This window comes from Chrysemys picta, chromosome 9 (genome assembly GCF_011386835.1).
Source record: "Chrysemys picta bellii isolate R12L10 chromosome 9, ASM1138683v2, whole genome shotgun sequence".
NCBI lineage: Eukaryota > Metazoa > Chordata > Testudines > Emydidae > Chrysemys > Chrysemys picta.
Window position 1 is genome coordinate 61,911,951 of NC_088799.1, and position 18,469 is coordinate 61,930,419.

At 52.8% G+C, this 18,469-nt stretch overlaps 1 protein-coding gene across 4 annotated transcripts; it reads left to right on the top strand.

The window, feature by feature from the left end:
- Window positions 1–1,016: 1,016 nt before the first annotated feature.
- SLC25A14 (solute carrier family 25 member 14) lies at window positions 1,017–13,953 on the top strand. 4 transcript variants are annotated; one of them, XM_005310929.4, is made up of 9 exons: window positions 1,017–1,222; window positions 2,121–2,268; window positions 3,347–3,441; window positions 5,042–5,127; window positions 5,882–5,977; window positions 8,478–8,602; window positions 9,705–9,840; window positions 10,421–10,501; window positions 13,477–13,953. In XM_005310929.4, exons 1-9 carry the CDS (start codon window positions 1,159–1,161, stop codon window positions 13,516–13,518), a joined length of 873 nt encoding a protein of 290 aa, XP_005310986.1. In that variant the 5' UTR covers window positions 1,017–1,158; the 3' UTR covers window positions 13,519–13,953. The 4 variants fall into 4 exon arrangements, with proteins under 4 accessions (XP_005310986.1, XP_065412434.1, XP_065412436.1 ...); XM_065556362.1 differs by lacking the exons at window positions 10,421–10,501; window positions 13,477–13,953 and having other exon boundaries at window positions 9,705–10,176; XM_065556364.1 differs by lacking the exons at window positions 10,421–10,501; window positions 13,477–13,953 and having other exon boundaries at window positions 1,053–1,187; window positions 9,705–10,176.
- Window positions 13,954–18,469: the final 4,516 nt, after the last annotated feature.

Consider the following 18,469-nt stretch of genomic DNA (forward strand, 5'->3'; position numbering starts at 1 on the left):
CATATTTAGCTTGTGATCCACTATGACCCCTAGATCCCTTTCTGCCATACTCCTTCCTAGGCAGTCATTTCCCATTTTGTATGTGTGCAACTGATTGTTCCTTCCTAAATGGAGTACTTTGCATGTGTCCTTCTTGAATTTCATCCTATTTACTTCAGACCATTTCTCCTTTGGTCCTAAGCGATATGCAACTTCTGAAGTATTCCAGACTCATGGGTGCCACACCATCTAGAATGGCAGCAAGTCCTGCTTCTTTTGTCCCTGTGTCCATTGCAGAATGGGTTCCTACTGTACTCTTGTGCCAATGTACTGCCAGTCTCACATCACTGCAGTAGCAATCTGTCTCCCAGGGACATGTTTAGCCCTATGGGGGGTGGCACTTGAATCACATTTGACACCTTTCCTCGGTGGGTGTGGCTTCAGCCAGCCGGGCGCAGAGGTAGGGCCAGACATCAGAGTATCCCCAGAAACGCTGGGCCTGCTGTCTGGGGCGAAGAGGCAACACAAACCTGGCGAGGCACCTTGCAGAGGCCGGGCCGGTCTGACCCCCCGGCGCTGACTGCGCGGGCGAGGGGCGGGATTTCTCCCCTTTCCCTCACGCGCAAAGGAGGCTTCCCGCAACACTCGCCCTCAGGCTGCGCGCAGTGGGGCCAGGACTCCCCGGATTCGGAGCACCAGCGCAGCCAGCCTGGGGACCACCCGAGCTGTCTGGACAGGAGAAGACGAAGTGGGTTCACGGTGGTCGTGCCGAGCGCGTTGCCAGGACAACCACCCATAACAAACCTGATTGGGCCAAAAAAGTAAAACCCGCCCCAGCACAGCGGGGAGCGGGGTCCGTGCGTCACCACGCTGGGCGAAGGGACACTGTCCAATCGAAAGAGGCGGCCCTGCTGCACCAAGGGCCAACAAGCCCGACGCTGCTGATCTCCGCTCACGTCACTGCTCGGCGCCGTCGCTCGCGCGGCTGTGCGTCCAGAAGGCGCGACCGAAGGACGCCCTAGCCCCGCCCCCAGCCTCTCTTGCGGGAACTCCGCTCCGCGCACGCGCAGCCATTGCCGCGTCGAATCTGTTCTCCCTAGTACCGGTCCGTTTCAGGCACGCGCTGTTGTGACGTGAAGTCCCGTGTCCGGTCCGTCCTGGGCCCCGCTCCGCCATGCGATGTCCGCGCTAAACTGGAAACCCTTCGTGTACGGCGGGCTTGCCTCCCTGGTGGCCGAGTTCGGTGAGGCGCGGGGTCGCGCCCCTGGGCTGTACCCCGGGAGCCTTTAGCCGGGGGCGGGGAGCTGCGCCCCTCCTGGCAGGCTGGCCCCTGGAAGGGCTCGTGGTAACGGCGGGCAAGACGCTGGGCTGGGCTCCCGGCGCCGCGCTGCGGGGGAGAGTGTGAGCAGGCCAGGGGAGTGGCGTTGGGTCTGTAGGGTTGCACGCTTCGGAGAGGGTGTTTGCAGAGAGAAGCTACAAGACCGATTTGAGCCTGGTCTGGCAAACCCGCCTTCCCGCGGCAGACTGCAGGAGCAGACTCTCTGTAGCTCGCCTGAGACAGTTAAGATACTACACGCACTTGTGTGGGGAGATTTTTGGCAGTAGAGAGCTCTGTGTCATAGCAGATAAAGGCACAACAAGCTCTAGTGGCTGAAAGCTAGATAAACTCGGACTGGAAACGAGGGGCCGCTTTTTACAGTAAAGACAATTAGCCATGGGGCCAACTTCCAAAGATGAATTCCCTACCACAGTCTTTCAGTCAAGGCTGGATCTCTCTTTCTAAAAAGATCTGCTCTAGTTTACCCACATATTGTTAGTTTCAATACAGGAATCGCTAGCTGAAATTCTCTGGCCTGTGTTGTGCAAGAAGCCAGTCCGACCATCACAATGATTGGTTCTGGTCTTGTAATATAAAGTACCTGTCCTTGTCCCAGGGGCACAAAGGAGGTGGGATGGGAGGCAGCCTCTCTGTGTGACTTTACTCTGTGCAGTCTGTTTGAGCTCTTTAACGCAAGAGATTTGTTTGAGGTGCTGGCCCTCTGGGCGCCAGAGACCTGATGGGTGCTAGTCTGTTTCCTGGGGTGCTGTTCCCCCTCACCTTGCAGGGACTGCAGCCTGACTGGAGCCTTTCTCCATTTTAGGGACCTTTCCTGTGGACCTCACCAAAACGCGCCTCCAAGTGCAAGGTCAAAGCGTTGATGCTCGCTTCCAAGAGATCAAGTACCGGGGCATGTTTCATGCCTTGTTCCGCATCTATAAGGAGGAGGGGATTCTGGCTCTCTATTCCGGGTAAGGTCTGATGCCTCTTTTTCCCAGCAAAAGGCTCTCTGCTTGATATCCTAGGTGTGCAGAGTCCCCTACCCCATGCACCTTGCCCTGCTGCACCCTTCGGGGAGAGGGCTACAGTCTGACCTGTGGCCATGTGCTCTCCCTTTTCCCATACTGAGCCACTGCCACATCTTTTCTACTGAATGTTGGTTAAAAAGCCTGGGAACGCAGCCTGTCACTGCAAGTCTAGGTGAAACTCCTTCTAGTCCTTGGACTCTCCAGCAGCTAGTCTGTTTGGTCAGTGTCCCAAGATGATGTATGGGTCTCAAATATCCAAATAAAGATGCAGAAAGTCCCAGAGGAGATGGGGGGGGGGGGGGGGGGAGGCAGGCAGGCCAGCCTCTTTGTTCTTTCTCCAAAAGCCTGCTAGGCTGCTATAGTCTAAACATATTTGGGTCTGGCGCTTTTGGAGATGTGTTGCCAGTCCATCCCCATGCCATGCCAAGTACGTGCAAAGTCGTACTTCTCAGACAGCACTTTGCCTCTCTCACTGGCGTTAGGCATGTGGGTGTGATAGCTGGCCACCTCTTGGGAGCTGCTATCTGTATAACAGTGACATAAAGGTGGGGAAGTAGGGGGTAACTGTCTCCTTGCTGAGTGTCTTGTAAAAGCCCCTTCAAAGCAGTTTTGTGTCAGGCACTAGAATACGGACAAGCAAGTCCAGGCTTCTCCTTTTCTTCATGTTCAGAAGGGCTGAGTTTGGCACTCAATAATCTTTGAACTGGTAATTCTGCCATGAGCAACCCGCAGCGCAGACAGGGTCTGTATGAGCCCATCCTGCTGAAGGGCTTATCCCTTACCATACAGCATCCTCTGCTATTCCAGTCTTGGCCTGTTCTCAAAATCCATGGAGGTATTGTGATGCTGAGCTCCCTTGTCAGTGCACGGGAGCCCACAACAGGTGTGCGTGTTACATGAGCTGTGCATACTGGAGCCTGTATCTGAGGGGGAGTGAGCTATGCTGGAGCCTGCAGGGGCACAGTGGTGCTAGCAGGCCGTGCAGCATGTAACCAGATCTTGTGTTTATTTGCCCTTGCAGGATTGCTCCTGCATTGCTGAGACAGGCATCTTATGGCACCATAAAGATTGGCATTTACCAGAGCCTGAAGCGGCTGTTTGTAGATCGCTTAGAAGGTCAGTGTCAGTGAAGCCTCATGTTGAGATACCTGTGGGACTGTCACAAAGGGCACAATGTGAAATCTTGAGGCCAGGCCCCCACCCATTCAATTTCTTGGTTCTTTCCCTTCTCTACCCGGCCCAGCTGCTGAATCCCAAAGAAGCTGAGTTGTATTCCGTTTCCTGCTGTCCCAACACTGGGGATGATTTTTTTTTTTATGTAATGATAGCGGTCCCAATGTGCTGGTTGCTGCTCAGACTCACATGAGAGGCAGGCCCTGCCCCCAAGTGTTCCCCATCTAAACAGAAAAAAGGGTGGGGAAAGGAAGAATTATCCCCATTTTGCAGTTTCAGAATTGAGGCCTAGATAACACCTCGCCTTCCTCAAAGTATCTGATTCTTATTTATCATTCCAGTTTCCCAGCTGCCTTCAGGACAAAGCCCCTTCCCACCCCACCCCACCCCCCGGGACTGCCCCTGCACAGTAGCAGTTTAAGGCTTGGTTAACTAACCTTTCCCATCACCCTGCCAGAGGCTTTGAGCCCCAGTGCCATTGCTCAGAGTTTATCGTCCCCTTAGCTCTGTGCCTTCTCCCTTTCTCCAGAGCTGGACGTGTGTGAACAGTCCTGAGATGTGCTTTCCTGGCTGCTCTGGGGCAGGCCACAGGATCTCCACTCTTCTCACCTACACTGAAGCAATAAAAATCCAATGCTGTTTCTCTCAAGGAGCTCTGAGCGTTTGACAAACCCTGATGGATTTGACTTGCAGTCCCCACCTCAAGAGGTGGGCCCCTGAGTTACTGATGAGGAAGGACTTGCCCACAGCCATGCAGCAAGCCTGGGATAGAATGCAGTCCCAGGTGCTGCCCTAACTAACAAGTGATGGTCCTTCCCTGCATCTGACTCCATGGAATGTGAATTGGGTCACAAGTTGTCTGTTTCCATTTGCTGCTGCAGCACTTCCAGCTTGGTACTGAGTCCTAAATGTTTGTTTCTCTGCAGGGCTGGGGCTGCCAGTGGCCTGGTCTCCTCTGGAGAGTGCTGCGGTCAGTACCATTGCCCTTTCCCAGCATAACCACTGCTCTAACTCTGGGCTTGGAGGCTTTTCCTTCTGAACTAATTGCTCCTAACCCACTCTGTCTGGGCTGTCCAGTCTCTGTCCTGTGTGTGTTTCGGATGCAGCCGCTAAGGATTCCAGCTCAAAGCTCTACAGCACTGGATGACCCAAAAATCATTCGCAAATCCAGTGGCCATGAAATCAGCTCACAATGCCATTGGGGAGGTTGAAATTACAGATAATTGCCTCTAGAAATGAGGTGCTTGGCAATCTTCTTCTTTCCTGATCTGCCAGGCTCTGAGTTCAGAGACTGCCTTCTCCTCTGTGGAATACTGCTGAAGCCCCAACATCCCTGCCACTGTCTTCGGGCCCTGGCAGCTAGGGGACAGGTTTGTCAACAGTGTACAGTTAATTGGTTGGTCTCTGCACCCCACAGCTTTGCTCTCTGCATTAGCAGCTGGACTTTTCCATCCTTTCCTTCCCAAAGCTTTTCAGTTTCTCTGGTAGGTCCCTGCATCACCATCTCTGGGCTCTGACCTTCTTTCCCCCTGCTTGATTGCAGATGAGACGCTGCTAATCAACATGATCTGTGGAGTGGTTTCAGGGGTGATCTCGTCCACGCTGGCCAACCCGACAGATGTGCTGAAGGTAAGAGGTGCCTGTTTTGTGGGATCATCCCTGCTGGGCCAGGTTCTGATATGATTAAACTGATTCTTTCCTTTAAAGCAGCATGTCTTCCAGCTGGAGCAGACTGCCCTCCAAGCCACAGCCCAGTGCAGGAAGGAGATGGAAAATGCAGCTGCTGAGCTCTGTGGTGAAAGATCCTCTGGAGCTCAAGCGCACTGGGTGAACTGTGCAAAGGGCTAAGAGTGCTGGCCGGTAGCCAGGCATGCCACAAGCCTTCTCCCCTCTTCCCCATGGCCACTACACGCAGCTCTGGTGATGCACCTCCATTCTGATCTGTAGCCCTCTGTTACTCCAGTCCTGCGAGTGACTGCAGAGCCCAGCCTGGCCTGTTCTTTGTCCTGGTGCTAGGTCCAGGGGAGCCTCATCTGCGGGAGTCTCTCTTGGTTGAATTCACACAGGGCTCAGCCTCTGTTTAAAAAAAGAAATGGCCTCCCTGGCTTTGTTCTTTGTCTCACCTCTGAGCACTGAGGTCCATTAGCTAGTCCTATAAGGTCCTGCCCTCTCCAGTCCATTGTCATTTTCATGGTGCTGCGAGCTGCTAGCCACTCCTCCAAATTCACTTTCCTGGCCCCTGAATAACTCTTCCACTGGGCAGTTGGATGTTGCTCTGCTATACGTGGCTATTTTTCCCCTCCTAGATGGGAGCTGAATCTGTATGTTGACATAACTGCTTTGCAGCCACTGCTGCCTGATGGAATCTGTCCCCTCATTTCAGATTCGAATGCAAGCTCAAGGCAGCTTATTCCAGGGGGGCATGATTGGCAGCTTCATCGATATCTACCAGCAGGAAGGCACACGGGGGCTCTGGAGGGTAAGCACCCACTGCTGAGAGTCCTTTCTACTCAAGCAGCAGAAGAGTAAGCTGCTTCCTCAGCTGCCATTTGCTGACTAAAGCCAGGTGGTGAGTTCACCTTCTGATCCCAGTGTGCTGCTATCCCTTGGCGTAAGTGAAGCATCTGGAGAGTGAACGGGCCAAGGACAGGAGCAGCCTTGCTGTTTTGTCTGCTGTCCATGGGGAAACTGTGGCTAAAGTCACTCTGTGTATGTGCTGGATTGGGACACAAGCAGGATGTGAATGGAGCAGGTCCCCTCATGCACAGAGTCCAGTCTTTTCCAAAACCTGCCCCTTTCCCAGAATGTACAGTCGCAGAATAGTTAACATGCAGAGTAGGGTCGGGCAGTTTGCTTCTCCCTGCAGGACTCCTTGTTCCTCCCCCTAGCTCACCTCTTGGAGAGTGACTCAGCCTGGGTATCTCTGAGTGGGTTTTGAGCACACCCTTGTGACATAGTGGGGAAGAGTCTGCAGAGCTCAGCAGAATAGCTCGTAGTCTCCTCATAGAAGCCTGAGGCTGGGCATGCTGTCAGGAGGAGGAATTCTCAATGTCAGCAAGTGGTTTTCCTTGAATGTCCTCACCAGAACACTTCAGTATAAAGACACAAATTGTTTGAAGGTGAGAAAATCCACTGTTAATGTTCTGCACCAGCTTCAGCTCTGCCTCGTGTCCAGCCTGAGACCCCCTATCCCTTGTTGCCTGGAAGTTGCCCTGTGTGTATGAATGACAGCAGGATGGCAGCTTCCTGCTGACTGCTGGAAGGGCAGATTGTGAAGACAGGATCTTGAGCTTAAAGGTGTTAAGCTTCTTTAGAGCCCACTTGTTACTGTTAGCCACGCTGCTTGGGGTTTGTGGTAAGATACTTTGGCTTGCTTTTACTATAGTGACCTGTAGAAATTCTTCCATGGACTTCAACCAGCAAACCCAAACTGGAGCAAGCTCCAGTACTGGGATTCCCAAGTCAGATGGCTTTCCCAAATGGAGCGTTCCCCTTTATCTCTTCCTTGCATTCAGTACAATCCTTCAGAGGGAAGATACTTGTCCCTAAGTCTCTCACTTGCTCCAGAGCCTCCTGGGCTGGAGGGGTGGGGTCTGGGGTCAGTCTCCACTGCTGGTTTTGGCTCAGTGGTTACTGTTAAGATTATTCCTGCTCTCTAGACAAATGCACACGAGAGGGAAGAGAGGATAGAAATGAAAGGAAAACATCTGTCTCACGGACACGTGCTGCAGGCAGGATACAGTACACAGTCAGGTCAGTCACAAGTGGGTGCGTGCTAGCCCTGGCCCCAGCTCACTTTCCTGGTCTAAGAGCTAGCAAGCCCTGGCCACCTCCTGCCATCTCTCCTTCGTGCTGAGGTGAGCCTGCTTGTGCTGCCTCAGCCTGTCATACTGGTTGTGGCAATGGTAGTGTGGAGGTGAATTAATGCTGTAGCTGGCCAAGTTTGGAAATAGTTACACAGAAGCCAAAGAAGATAGGGAAGAGGATAGACATGAAACAGCTTGTGAGGGATGGGCGATGGGATTCTTAAATCAACCTCCCTCAGGTCATTGCAGATTGGTGTGGTCTGAGGGCCGCAACTCCTCATTGGCCTGTTTGCCAGCTGGATGTATTGAAGAATTCCCCCAGCATACGCAGGCCAAAGGGTTTTCCTTTGGGTGAGATAGTGGCCTCCAGGACATTGATGCCCTTACACTTCACTGCAGTGCCCCGAGGGGGCAGCCATCACTGTCCCATCTACTTTGCCAGTCCATTGCCCATGGTTTTTCTCTGACCCAGGAATTTCTCATCCAGTGTTGTGAAAATGGGTCATCTGTTTGGAGTCCTTGAGGGTTGCTTCGCAGTCAGTTCAGGTGGCTCTTTCCAACTTACTCTTGTTTCCTTCAGCTGTTTTATAACCTGTTCTCAGGCCAGAGCGACCGTCTGCCAGCTCAGCCCCGCTTTTGCAAGTCTAGTAAAACATGAAGGATTCCCAGATCATAGGCCTCGGTGCAACAGAGACTGGGGTCTGACAGGAAGGACTTGGCCCCACATGGCCCCTGCATAGCTGCATCTTGTTTCTGGTTAATCTCTGCTGGCATCTAGTTTTGTTAGGTGCTGCCCAGTGGGAGAAGTTGAGTGATTTGAGGGCTTCAGCTGGGGTCTCTGGGAGCAGGTGAGGAGCCTGATTCAGCCAGGCTACAGGCCAGGGGGCAGAGTGGTAGGAGACACAGTTCATGTCGCTAGTGAAGTGATGCCAGGCATAACGCTTTAAAACCGGGAAGGGGAGTCATGCCCAAAGGGAGGAGGGGTCTGGGAGTAAAACCAAGATACAGCGGGATTCCCTTATCCAAGGGCAAGTGCAGCTGGTGAACTAGGAAGGCAGCCAGAAGGCGTGGTCAGTGGGCTGCAGGACTGACTGCCATGGGAGGGCTTTGCAGAGTGTCTAGGAGGAAGGAGGCCCTGCCTCCAGTGGTAAATTGAGTGCTTGTGTTTGGTAGGGTGTAGTCCCCACGGCGCAGAGAGCTGCCATTGTGGTTGGAGTGGAGCTGCCAGTGTATGACATCACCAAGAAGCACCTGATCCTCTCAGGGTTCATGGGGGATACGATCCTTGCCCACTTCGTGTGAGTACCTGCAATCCCCTCTACTCTCTTTGGATCCAGTGGGGGTAGGCATTGCCAGTCAGACCTGCTGGAGAAGGGCAGGATGTAACTGTGCAGTGCAGCCTGTGGTGTTAACTCTTGACCTGTTCCTAGTTATGCTGAATGCAATGCCAGCAGTTTGGCTAGATCCTACCCAAGGGGCAAGGACTGCGGCTCTGCAGTGGCATCCACTTGGGGGGGTCTACAGAGAGCAGTTCCACAGCAGTTCAGCTGCCTGGCACGTGGGCAGTAGGGGCTGCAGGTCTCCCAGCTAGGATCCCAGTGGAACTTACAGGAGGAGAGGTGAAGGGAGTTGTGGAATAGGAATTCTGCAGAGCATGTGAAATGAGCTGCTGCATTCCTAGCTACTTTATTCCCCATTCCTCCCCTGCTCTGGCTTCTGATTCTATGCTGTTGCTGCGGAGTGGTTCAGTGGGGTGATTCTTTTGTCAGGGTTTCTTAGCTGGGGGTGCTATGGGGCACCCACTGAGTTTGCACCACATGGCTGGAGGGAGGAAGTCACCAGGGTACAGTGAGAACAAGGACAAGGGAGGGGAGTAGCAACACTGATGCTTTTGCCCTGCTCTACCCTGCTGCCATTCTCAGTGTGGATCTTCTGCTCTTGCAGCACTCACTCTGCAGAAGCATCCCCAACACCAGCCATGCACCCAGTCCTTGAATTCAGCCCCTGCAGGTTTCCCAAACCCACCTGCCATGACTGCAGTGCCACAGCCCTTGGCGGATCTCCATGGGTCGTGGCAAGAAACTGCAGCTTGTCCCTGAATCCAAGTTTAGGAGAGGCTTGAAACATCCCCAAGCCCCATGGGGCATTACAACCTCGGGGGCTCGGATTTAGGAGATGGTTGCAATGATAATTGTGCTCCTCCTGCCTGAGCGATGGCATGTGCATCTTGCCTGCACCATGGGTTTCTGGATGGCAACAGACAGCGTGAGAGCAGATTGAGCAAAAAAAGTTAGCTGCACTATGTTCTTTTGGAGAGCACTCTCTCTGTGCCCTCAGGTCTGTCTGAGGCATGTCACCAGCCTGGGCCCGGAGTAGCCTCTAATGCTCTGATGCATTTAGTTCCAGTTTTACATGTGGGCTGGCCGGAGCCATTGCCTCCAACCCAGTGGACGTGGTGCGAACACGGATGATGAACCAGAGGGCAATAGTGGGGAGTGTGGAGCTCTATAAAGGCACGCTGGATGGTCTAGTAAAGGTAAGAAGCCAGATAGTGTTGGGCAAGTGGGGTCACAGCCATCAGGGCCCAGTTGAGCCTGAACAGGTTCTGATGTCACATGTGATTCTGATCCCCGCAGCAAAAGGCACCAACCATGGAGCATTCTTCTCAGGGAATGTCTTGCAGTGCAACAAACATGGACTTGAGGAGCTGCCCCCGGGCCTGCTCCTGTGAAATGGGACTCTGGGAGTTGCGAGAGAGACTGTCAGAGCAGGGACAGCCCAAGATCTTATTCATAGATTCCAAGGCCAGAAGGGACCATTGTGTCCTCTAGTCTGACCCCCTGTATAACACAGGGCAGAGAACTGCCCCGAACTAATTCTTAGAGCAGCGCTTTGAGAAGAACATCTTGCCTTGCACCAGCCCAGTTAAACTGGAGTTGTTCTGTATTGGAGGATGCTACATTGTATGTGGGGAGGGGAGACCACGTCTCCAGGAATGGGCAAGAGCAACTAGGACACTACTGGAGTCGTTGTAGCAGAAAGCACCCTGTTTCATTGTGCACATGATCAGGAGCTTGGGGAGCATCTCATGGTCACTCTGTCTCTCTCTTCTCCAGACATGGAAGAGTGAGGGCTTCTTTGCACTCTATAAAGGGTTCTGGCCCAACTGGCTCCGGCTTGGCCCTTGGAATATCATTGTATCCTTTAAAGAGTGACTGGGTGACAGTGTGGGTGCAGCTAGCTGGAGAAAGGCCAGGACATAAAGAACTACCCAAGGCAGACATGGTTCTCGCTCTAGACAGGCACCATTGTCCCCATTAACCAAATCAAGTCATGGCTCTGTCTTCCCTGCAATGGCCAACTCAGATGAACTTCCTGCCCTTCATGGACAGTGCTCCTGCAGGATACAGCACAGCTGCAACCTGCTGTATGGCCAAGAAACCAGCAGGGTGCGCATTGTAACTTCTAATGTAGTCTGCTGAGGGGCTAGTCCTTTGTCCCCCTTGTGTCACAAGAGTAGGGAGTTCTTCTGTGGCTTCATAATTGTAAGGAACCTTCATTAGAGTGAGCACCCTGAACTGCTTTGTTTGAGGTTCCCCATATCTGTTCTGAGCCCTTTGGGCCTGGCAGTCTCTGGGCAGGCTCCTGCTTTTGGGATGAAGTCTGGGGAAAGCCTTGGGATGCATGGGACAGGTGATCGGAACAGGCACTGTTTGCAGATAAATGTTTGCATTTATCCTGTACCTCAAGCCCTGTACAGCCTTGTACTGGACCCTTTTTTACTTTTCTGAAAAATGTCTCCTCCCAGTGTGGGAAGCACATGTACTGGAGAGGCAGAGGCAGCCAGCTGAGCCCTCTATCCTGTCCCAGCTGTTTGGGAGGGTTAGAGACTTCCCTCTGCTGGGCTTCCCTGGGGTTCGACCACTCCCCTTCCCCTTCTAGCCATAGTGCCCCCTCAAGGAAGGCTTCTTGCGGTATTTTCCTCTTGGAAGTGGCAGTGCGGCCTTGCCTTGTGTTGGCATTTAGCTGTATTGCGGTAACCCCTAACACGACTGTAGGAGAAATTCCACCAGACTTTGCCTTGCAGATTTTCTGTCCTTCTGTGAGCATGTGGCAGGGAATGGGGCCAACAGGACTAACCTGTTCCAGCAAGTGTACTCTAGAGTAACTCCTACCTGCTGGGTGCAGTCCTACACTATTCAGACATAGCTGCCAAAATAACAGTCAGCCACAGCAGTTTGCTTTCCAATCATGTGACCAGTAGAGCTGAAAATCTCCATGCACTTTCCTCCCATACAAACCTGTCCTCAGCTGCTTCCGCCGCTGCCTCACTGGTGGGCTTTACAGCATGCCTTGTAACCTCAGCCGATTAGGGCTATTGGGGCCTTGTCAGAGTGTGATTACAAGAAAAGAGGCCCTAACAGAGAGTACTCACCCAGCCCAAGAGTCTCTGTTGGTGGCAGCATGGCATGGGCAGAGGCATGTCTCAAGTAGGCAGCTCCCTAGCAGTTCAGAGCCTTATAGGCCAAAACACATGTTAAACTCAATAGGCAGCCAGTGCAGATCATGGAGGGTGGTATCATGAGCTGCCACTAGTGGCACTGCTTAGCAAATGGGCCTGCATTGTGCACCAGCATTAGGTTTCCAGGTAGATGAAGTTGCAGCCCCATGGTAAATTGAACTGCAGCAATTCAAGTTTAAGGAGACAAAGGCCTTGATCACAATAGCAAGATCTGTATTTGAGAGAAATCCCATCTCCTGGCCGGCTGTAGATGGGTAAAAGCTACCCCAGTCACTGCTGCATTGGGACTTTCCAACCGCAGATGAGCATCCACCACAGCCCCCATTCCATAGACAAGTAACAAGTCTTCAGCAATCATCCTCGATCACAGGGGAGATACTGGCCTTGGCATAACTGCGGGTTGCTTCCTCCCAGCAACACCTGTCTGGATTGAACTCCAGCCAGCCAACTAGCTTTCATCCATACCCCAGTCTCCTCCAGATGCTGGCCCAGGTATTCAAGCAGCAGTGACTGGGTTGGGTGGAATGGACAGGTGAAGGTGGGTGTAATCAGCATGCTAAAAGCACTGCAGTTTATGGCTCCTTGTTAACACACCTATTGTGGCTATTAGAAATGTCTGCACAGCCCACCCCACCCCACCCCCAGACTTCAGATCCCGAGCTCCAGCCCAAGCCACAACTTCCAAGCGCTGTCTGTGCAGCTCCTTTTAGACCTAGCATGAGCTCCACAAGTGCAAGTCTGTCCACCCATGCTGGGAGCATCACTGCCATGGGCTATGTAGATGCAGCCATAGACACCTGGCTGGAAACCTGTGGAACTCCTTCACCACCCTGCAAGTGGTTAATGTTAGAACTCAGAGGAGGAGGAATGGGGCATCCCAGCTTGGGTGCCTCTGCAGGATTTAATACCAGTAGCACTGTTTCTTACTCACTGTACTTGTGCAGTGGGAAGGGGTAGCTGTGCCATTGGCAGAGAGGCACCACTGGCCCTGTGAATCTGCCCCACGAGACAGCATCTAGCCAAACCCTGTGCCCTGGACAGCTAGGGGTAAGGGGTGATGTGCAGCAGCTCTTTGCAGTTAAGTAGCCCAGTGAGAAGGTTACCTGCAGGCTTCTCACATCCTGCTCTAACTGCCCAAGCACCTATAGCTTCGTACAGAACGTGGCTCCGTGTATGTTGAGGAAAAGCTTGTTGTGTCTGGGGAGGAATCTGTGACCACTCTGCAATGGGGCTCCTTTCCACAAGGGGAGTGCGTGCCCGTAGAGCTCTGTAAAGGGACCAGTGGTGTGGGCACCCTAACAGACATTACAGATTAACCCTAGAAATACCAGTGCAGGGCTTCCAATGAGCCAAACCCTTCAGTGGCTCTCAGAATGCCCCAGCAAGCCCTGGTTCCAGGGAGTTGTCTGCAGCTCCCACCTATGGGATATCTCTGAGACAGCTGGCTGTGTGTGGAGTGCGGGGGGAGCTCCTTGGAGTGACTGACACTGGAACTCAGTGCTGATTTCCATGCTGGTTGTGAGGGTTGAGTTGCTCTGGCTTTCCTGCTGCATGTAGACTTTGGTCAGCAGCGACTGGAGTGCTCAGGAGCCTGTGTGGGGCAGGGGGCTGCATGAGCACATCGGCCCTGTTCCTTGACATGCCCCCCAGTTTTTTATCACATATGAGCAGTTGAAGCGACTCCCGTTCTAGGGCTTCCTCCAATCCATGAGCACAGCCTCCAAGACGTGCAGTTGGGAATGAGCAGCCTGAAGTTGCCGCCCCTTTTTTTTCCACTCATTTAATCTTCCTGTGTCTTGATGTCTTGGCATGCGTGGATTGGGACCCGCAGTCCACTGAACATCTGGTCCTTGGAGCACGTCCTGTCTGCAGTGGAGCGGAGGCCAGAGGAAGAGATTGTGTGTTCTAGGGGAATTATTAATTGTGACAGTGTCTGGGCCTGAAGCCGTTTCTTCTGTGAAGACTAGTGCGGTGCTGTGGCCTTGCAGTACAGGTCTGGTATGTGCTGGTTGGGCGGGTGTGCATTGCTGCGCCCTGCCTGACGGGCGGGACAGAAGATGGAGCTGGAGTGAGGGTGGCCATGTTTTCCTGCAGACCTGTAACCTCATTAAACTATTTATTGATAGAGCTGTCTGGATTTGTTTGTTGCTTTTGTGTGGGTGTGATTCCCACAGCAGATGGCCTGTCTCTGCCCTTGGAGAGGAAAAGGAGCAACCATTTAGTGTAGCTGCAATGTCTGATTTTCTTAGAATATACACTGCACTTTTTATAGCACCTTCCAACCCCCCTTTATCTTGGGAAACAGGCCCAGAATGCCTGGAGTTTTGCCCAGACACATACTGTATGATTCTAGGAAAGTCAGACATGGAACCTGAGACTCCTGACTCCCTGTCTGCTCCTTTGCCTACTATATAAGTGGTCCCCAAACTGTGGGGTGTATCCCCCTAAGGGGGCATGGAGAAATGTCTGGGGTGTATGGGGCAGGGAGGGAGCACCACTCAGTCTTGCTCTGTCCCCCAAACCAGCTCTTATCCCAGCTGCAGCTCCACTTCGCCCCCAGCCAGGTCTGCCCTCATTCTTGTCCGCCCCCATACCTGCTCCCCTTCTAGTCCCAGCTCCTCCCTATCCCCAGTTCAGCCCCCAGCTCTGCTATCCGCCCAAGTTTCTGCTGAGCCAACTGCAGTAATGGGGAGGAAGGGTTTGTGTGGGGGGGGCAGATTCCATTACTGGTAAGGGGGGGTGAGGAGATGACTGGAAAAGTTTGGGCATCACTGTGCTAGATTGTGCTGCCTCTAACAGAGTCATTCTGAAATATTGGCAAGAAAGCACTTGAGACAAAGTGGAGCAGAATAACGTAGAAGATCTCCATGCTCAAAACATCCAGGCTGGGGCAGATCAGGAATATTGAAAGGACATGAAAGGAAGAACCACTCCCTGTGGTTCAGTAAACCTGGATAAATCTAGGAGAGTTGTACATATTCTTGTAGCAAATTTGATCATTGCTTCCTGGTTCTGGTAGCTGCAAAGTGTGGTTCATCACTGAAAATGGCTCTCCCTTCTTAAGCAGATAACGTGTGTGTATCGGTGGATCTGCTCATTGTGGTGTCAAAAGTAAGATGTTACTGTTCTGATTCCTCGAAGGCTGTCAGAGCCTGGTTCATTAAGTCTTGGTCAGTTGCACCTTGGCATACCCCTCAAGGACAACAGGTCTGCACAGGCATCAGTGAGGGTAGGAGTTGGCCGTGGAACCTTTGTGCTGCATGGGAGGAAAACCAAGCTTGCAGCACTCCCACATGAAAGCTCTGTCTCTTATTTACATACGGGGGCCACTTGCACAGGATTTACTGTGGGTATGTCTTGGGTTCCAGGAAGGGGGCGGGCGGCCCACTGCTAAAGGATCCCCCACAGCCTAAGGGGAGGGTTCACAGGACCTGAAAACCAACTGATTTCAGGAGACAACTAATGAAATAACAGGGACAGGAGTGTGGTCAAAGAGTCAAAAGAAGGGAACCTGACGGGGACACCAAGCAGAGAACCCGGACAGCGCCCACTGCTCCTCAATGGCGTCAAGGGAGCCAGTGGACGCCGCCCAGAGGAACTCTGCCTGGATACGTGAACGGACAGAGGATCGGAAACAGGCCCCACAGTCACAGTAGCGCGCTGGTCACCCGCTCCTGCCCTGAGAGGCCTGAGACTGTGAGAGGGCTGCTGCTAGGAAAGCAGCAAGCCTAGGCTGAGTGGGGAAAGCAGCCTCAGCTGGGGGCCATGCCCCAATCAGGCCAAAGCTAGCTTAATAAGGGCCCAGCTGGCCCTTATAAGAGGGCAGTGGGCCAGGAGCAGACCATTTCCCTCTAGCCGAGGAGAGAAGCTAGACCTAGCTGCCTGAGTGCTAAAGGGTACTGGAGTGAAGCAGGGCTGGGGAAAGGCCAGAGGAGCTGGGGAGCTCTGGGCTAGCAACTCCCCAGGCTGCAGGGCCTTGTACAAGGCCCTTGGAGGTACTGGGTTACAGGGAAAGACAGCAGGTCAAAACTTCTCTTGCCTATGATGACTGGCTTATACAGATTGCAGTCGGCCCCAGTGAAAGGGGGCTAGATGGTGACTGGCAGTAGCCCATAGACTGAGGCAAGGTGGGGATAGAGTGTTGGGGGTTCCCATGGGTGGGGAGACCCTGAGACTGTGGGGATATTGCCAGGGGGCAGCACCCCAAAGACAAGGGGCACTGGGTCCTGGGAGGGACATGGGGGACAGCGGCAGCGGGACACCGGCCTGCAGAGGATGCTCTGCACTGGAAAGAGCTAATTCCCTGAGACGACCAGCAGGAGGCGCCGCAGGGGTGAGTCCCGCACCGCTACAGTCTACACAGCAATTAAATGCCTGGATCAGCTGACTCAAGCTTGTGGGGATGTAAAATTGCTGTGTAGACATTCGGGCTTGGGTTGAAGACAAACCTCTGGGATCTCTTGCCGGGTCTCAGAGCTCGGTTTCTAGCCTGAGCCCTAACATCTACGCAGCAATTTTTAGCCCTGCCCCACGAGCCTGAGTCAGCTGACCTAGGCCAGCTGCAGCCGTGCTGTGATCTCTGATTTCAGTGTAGATCTATCCTGAGACCCCCAAGCCTGTGATGTGCACTGGCTCGTTCAGGTTTAAACTGAATTGTAAAGGTGATTCTCAATGGGGAAAAAGTTGGGCCTACATCACTTTTTTGCTTCTCTTTCATAGCTGCATAGAGTTAGACCATATGGGCCCATAAATCGCTGTGCCCTCCTAACTGTATAATTAGGGTTACCATACGTCCGGATTTTCCCGGACCTGTCCGGCTTTTTGGGCTTCAAATCCCCGTCCGGGGGAAATCCCCAAAAGCCCTTACATGTCCGGGAAAATCGGGACATGTGGGGCTGGGCCGGGCCGGCGGGGCCGGGGACCGGGCCGGCGGTGCTCGGCCGGGGGCTGGCCCGGGACCGTCACCCCAGGGCCCAAGCTGACCCAGGCTGGAGAGGCCGGGGGGGCCAGACTGGGCCGCGCCTCCTCCCCCCCCCCCCTTACCTGCTTCAGGCTTCCCACGAATCAAATGTTGGCGGGAAGCAGGGGAGGGGGCGGAGTTGGGGCGGGGACTTTGGGGAAGGGGCAGGGTGTGGGCGGGGCTGGGGGCGGGGACGGAGCCCCGTGGAGTGTCCTCTTTTTGGACACTCAAAATACAGTAACCCTAGTATAATGTACCCACTCCTGCATAGATACGATAGATGCTGCACCCGCAAGGTACCCATACAACAATTCCCCTTGTCACACACCTCAGAGGGTGAAAAACAGATCTCATCTCATAATCACAGCTCAGCCACAACCTCAGAGTAATCCACACATGTTCTCAAATCCCAAACAAACCTTTACCAAGCAACTCCAACCACCATATAGTATAGGTCTACCTAACACTCTGACTGCCCATGCAGTGTATCCAAATAATTTCCACTGGCTACTACCATCTCCTGGGGAAAAGAGGGAAGGTGGTGTGGACAACCTTGCCCCCTTTCTCCCCCCCCCCCCCATCTTTTAATAGTGTTAGAGGGAATCCTGTGCATGAGAGTGACTGGGTTGGGAAAGAAGGTGAAGAGCTTGTACATTTCAGCTGCTGTGGGGTTGGCAGAATAACGGTGTGTGTGTTGACTCTCTTTCAGCAATGCTGCAACATGTCTATTAAGGTTGCATGAGCAACCTAAACTGCACTTCTGGTTTCAGAAGTTTGAGTTTTGTTCTACTTAACATTGTGCAAGGGGATGACTACCACCAAGCAGCCATAACTTTGAATTAATGGAGCAATTTGCCATTGAATTGCCTAGGGTTTTTTTTTTTAAGCAGGAAAAGATATGTTGGTGGTAGGAGTTAGTCATTTAGGCATTTGTATATCAGATATCCTGCAATTTGCATACCCAGCTAGCCAACTCCCCGTATCAGCTGGGACCGCACCAGCCCATGCCTCCCTACCCCCAGTTCACCAACATTTCTATTGCCATTACTGCCACATCCCAGCTCAATACCCCAACTCATCTGCGAAGGACAGCTGCATTACAGTAAGACATGGTGTTACTGGTTGAGTTTCACAAGGGTTTGAGGGTGAAGTTTGTGGCAGTGCCAGTGAGAGAAATCACCTGAGACATGGAACACACAGTCCTCTGGCTCCTCGTCGCTCCCTGTACCAAACGTTAGACCAGCTGCTGCTGATTCTGCAGTGTTCACAGCAAACCTCCCCATGAAATTAAAATATTAAACACAACTCCTAGTGTGAGTTATTGTATCTTTACTGCACACATGGACAAAGGCTCTGACTAGAAGCAGCAGCAGTGGTGGGGTGTTCCCTGGGGTGTTGACATCAGCACATTCCCTTACTAAACAGGCTGCATAAGAAACCCTGTTATGTTTTTTTTTCTTTATTGCTGCATATGCACTGTAATCCTTCCAGACTCGATGTTAAATGCCATTCATGGTTTGGGTCCCTCAAAGCCTTAGGAGGTGCCAGGCACCACCTGGGGTAAAAATTGAGCCCCTTTTGACTTCCATCACAGCAGTAGATTAATCTCTCATTCCGCGCGCACGAAAATCAAAACACATCTAGCAACATTTTGAAAAATGGCTGTTTTTTCAGGGCTTATAT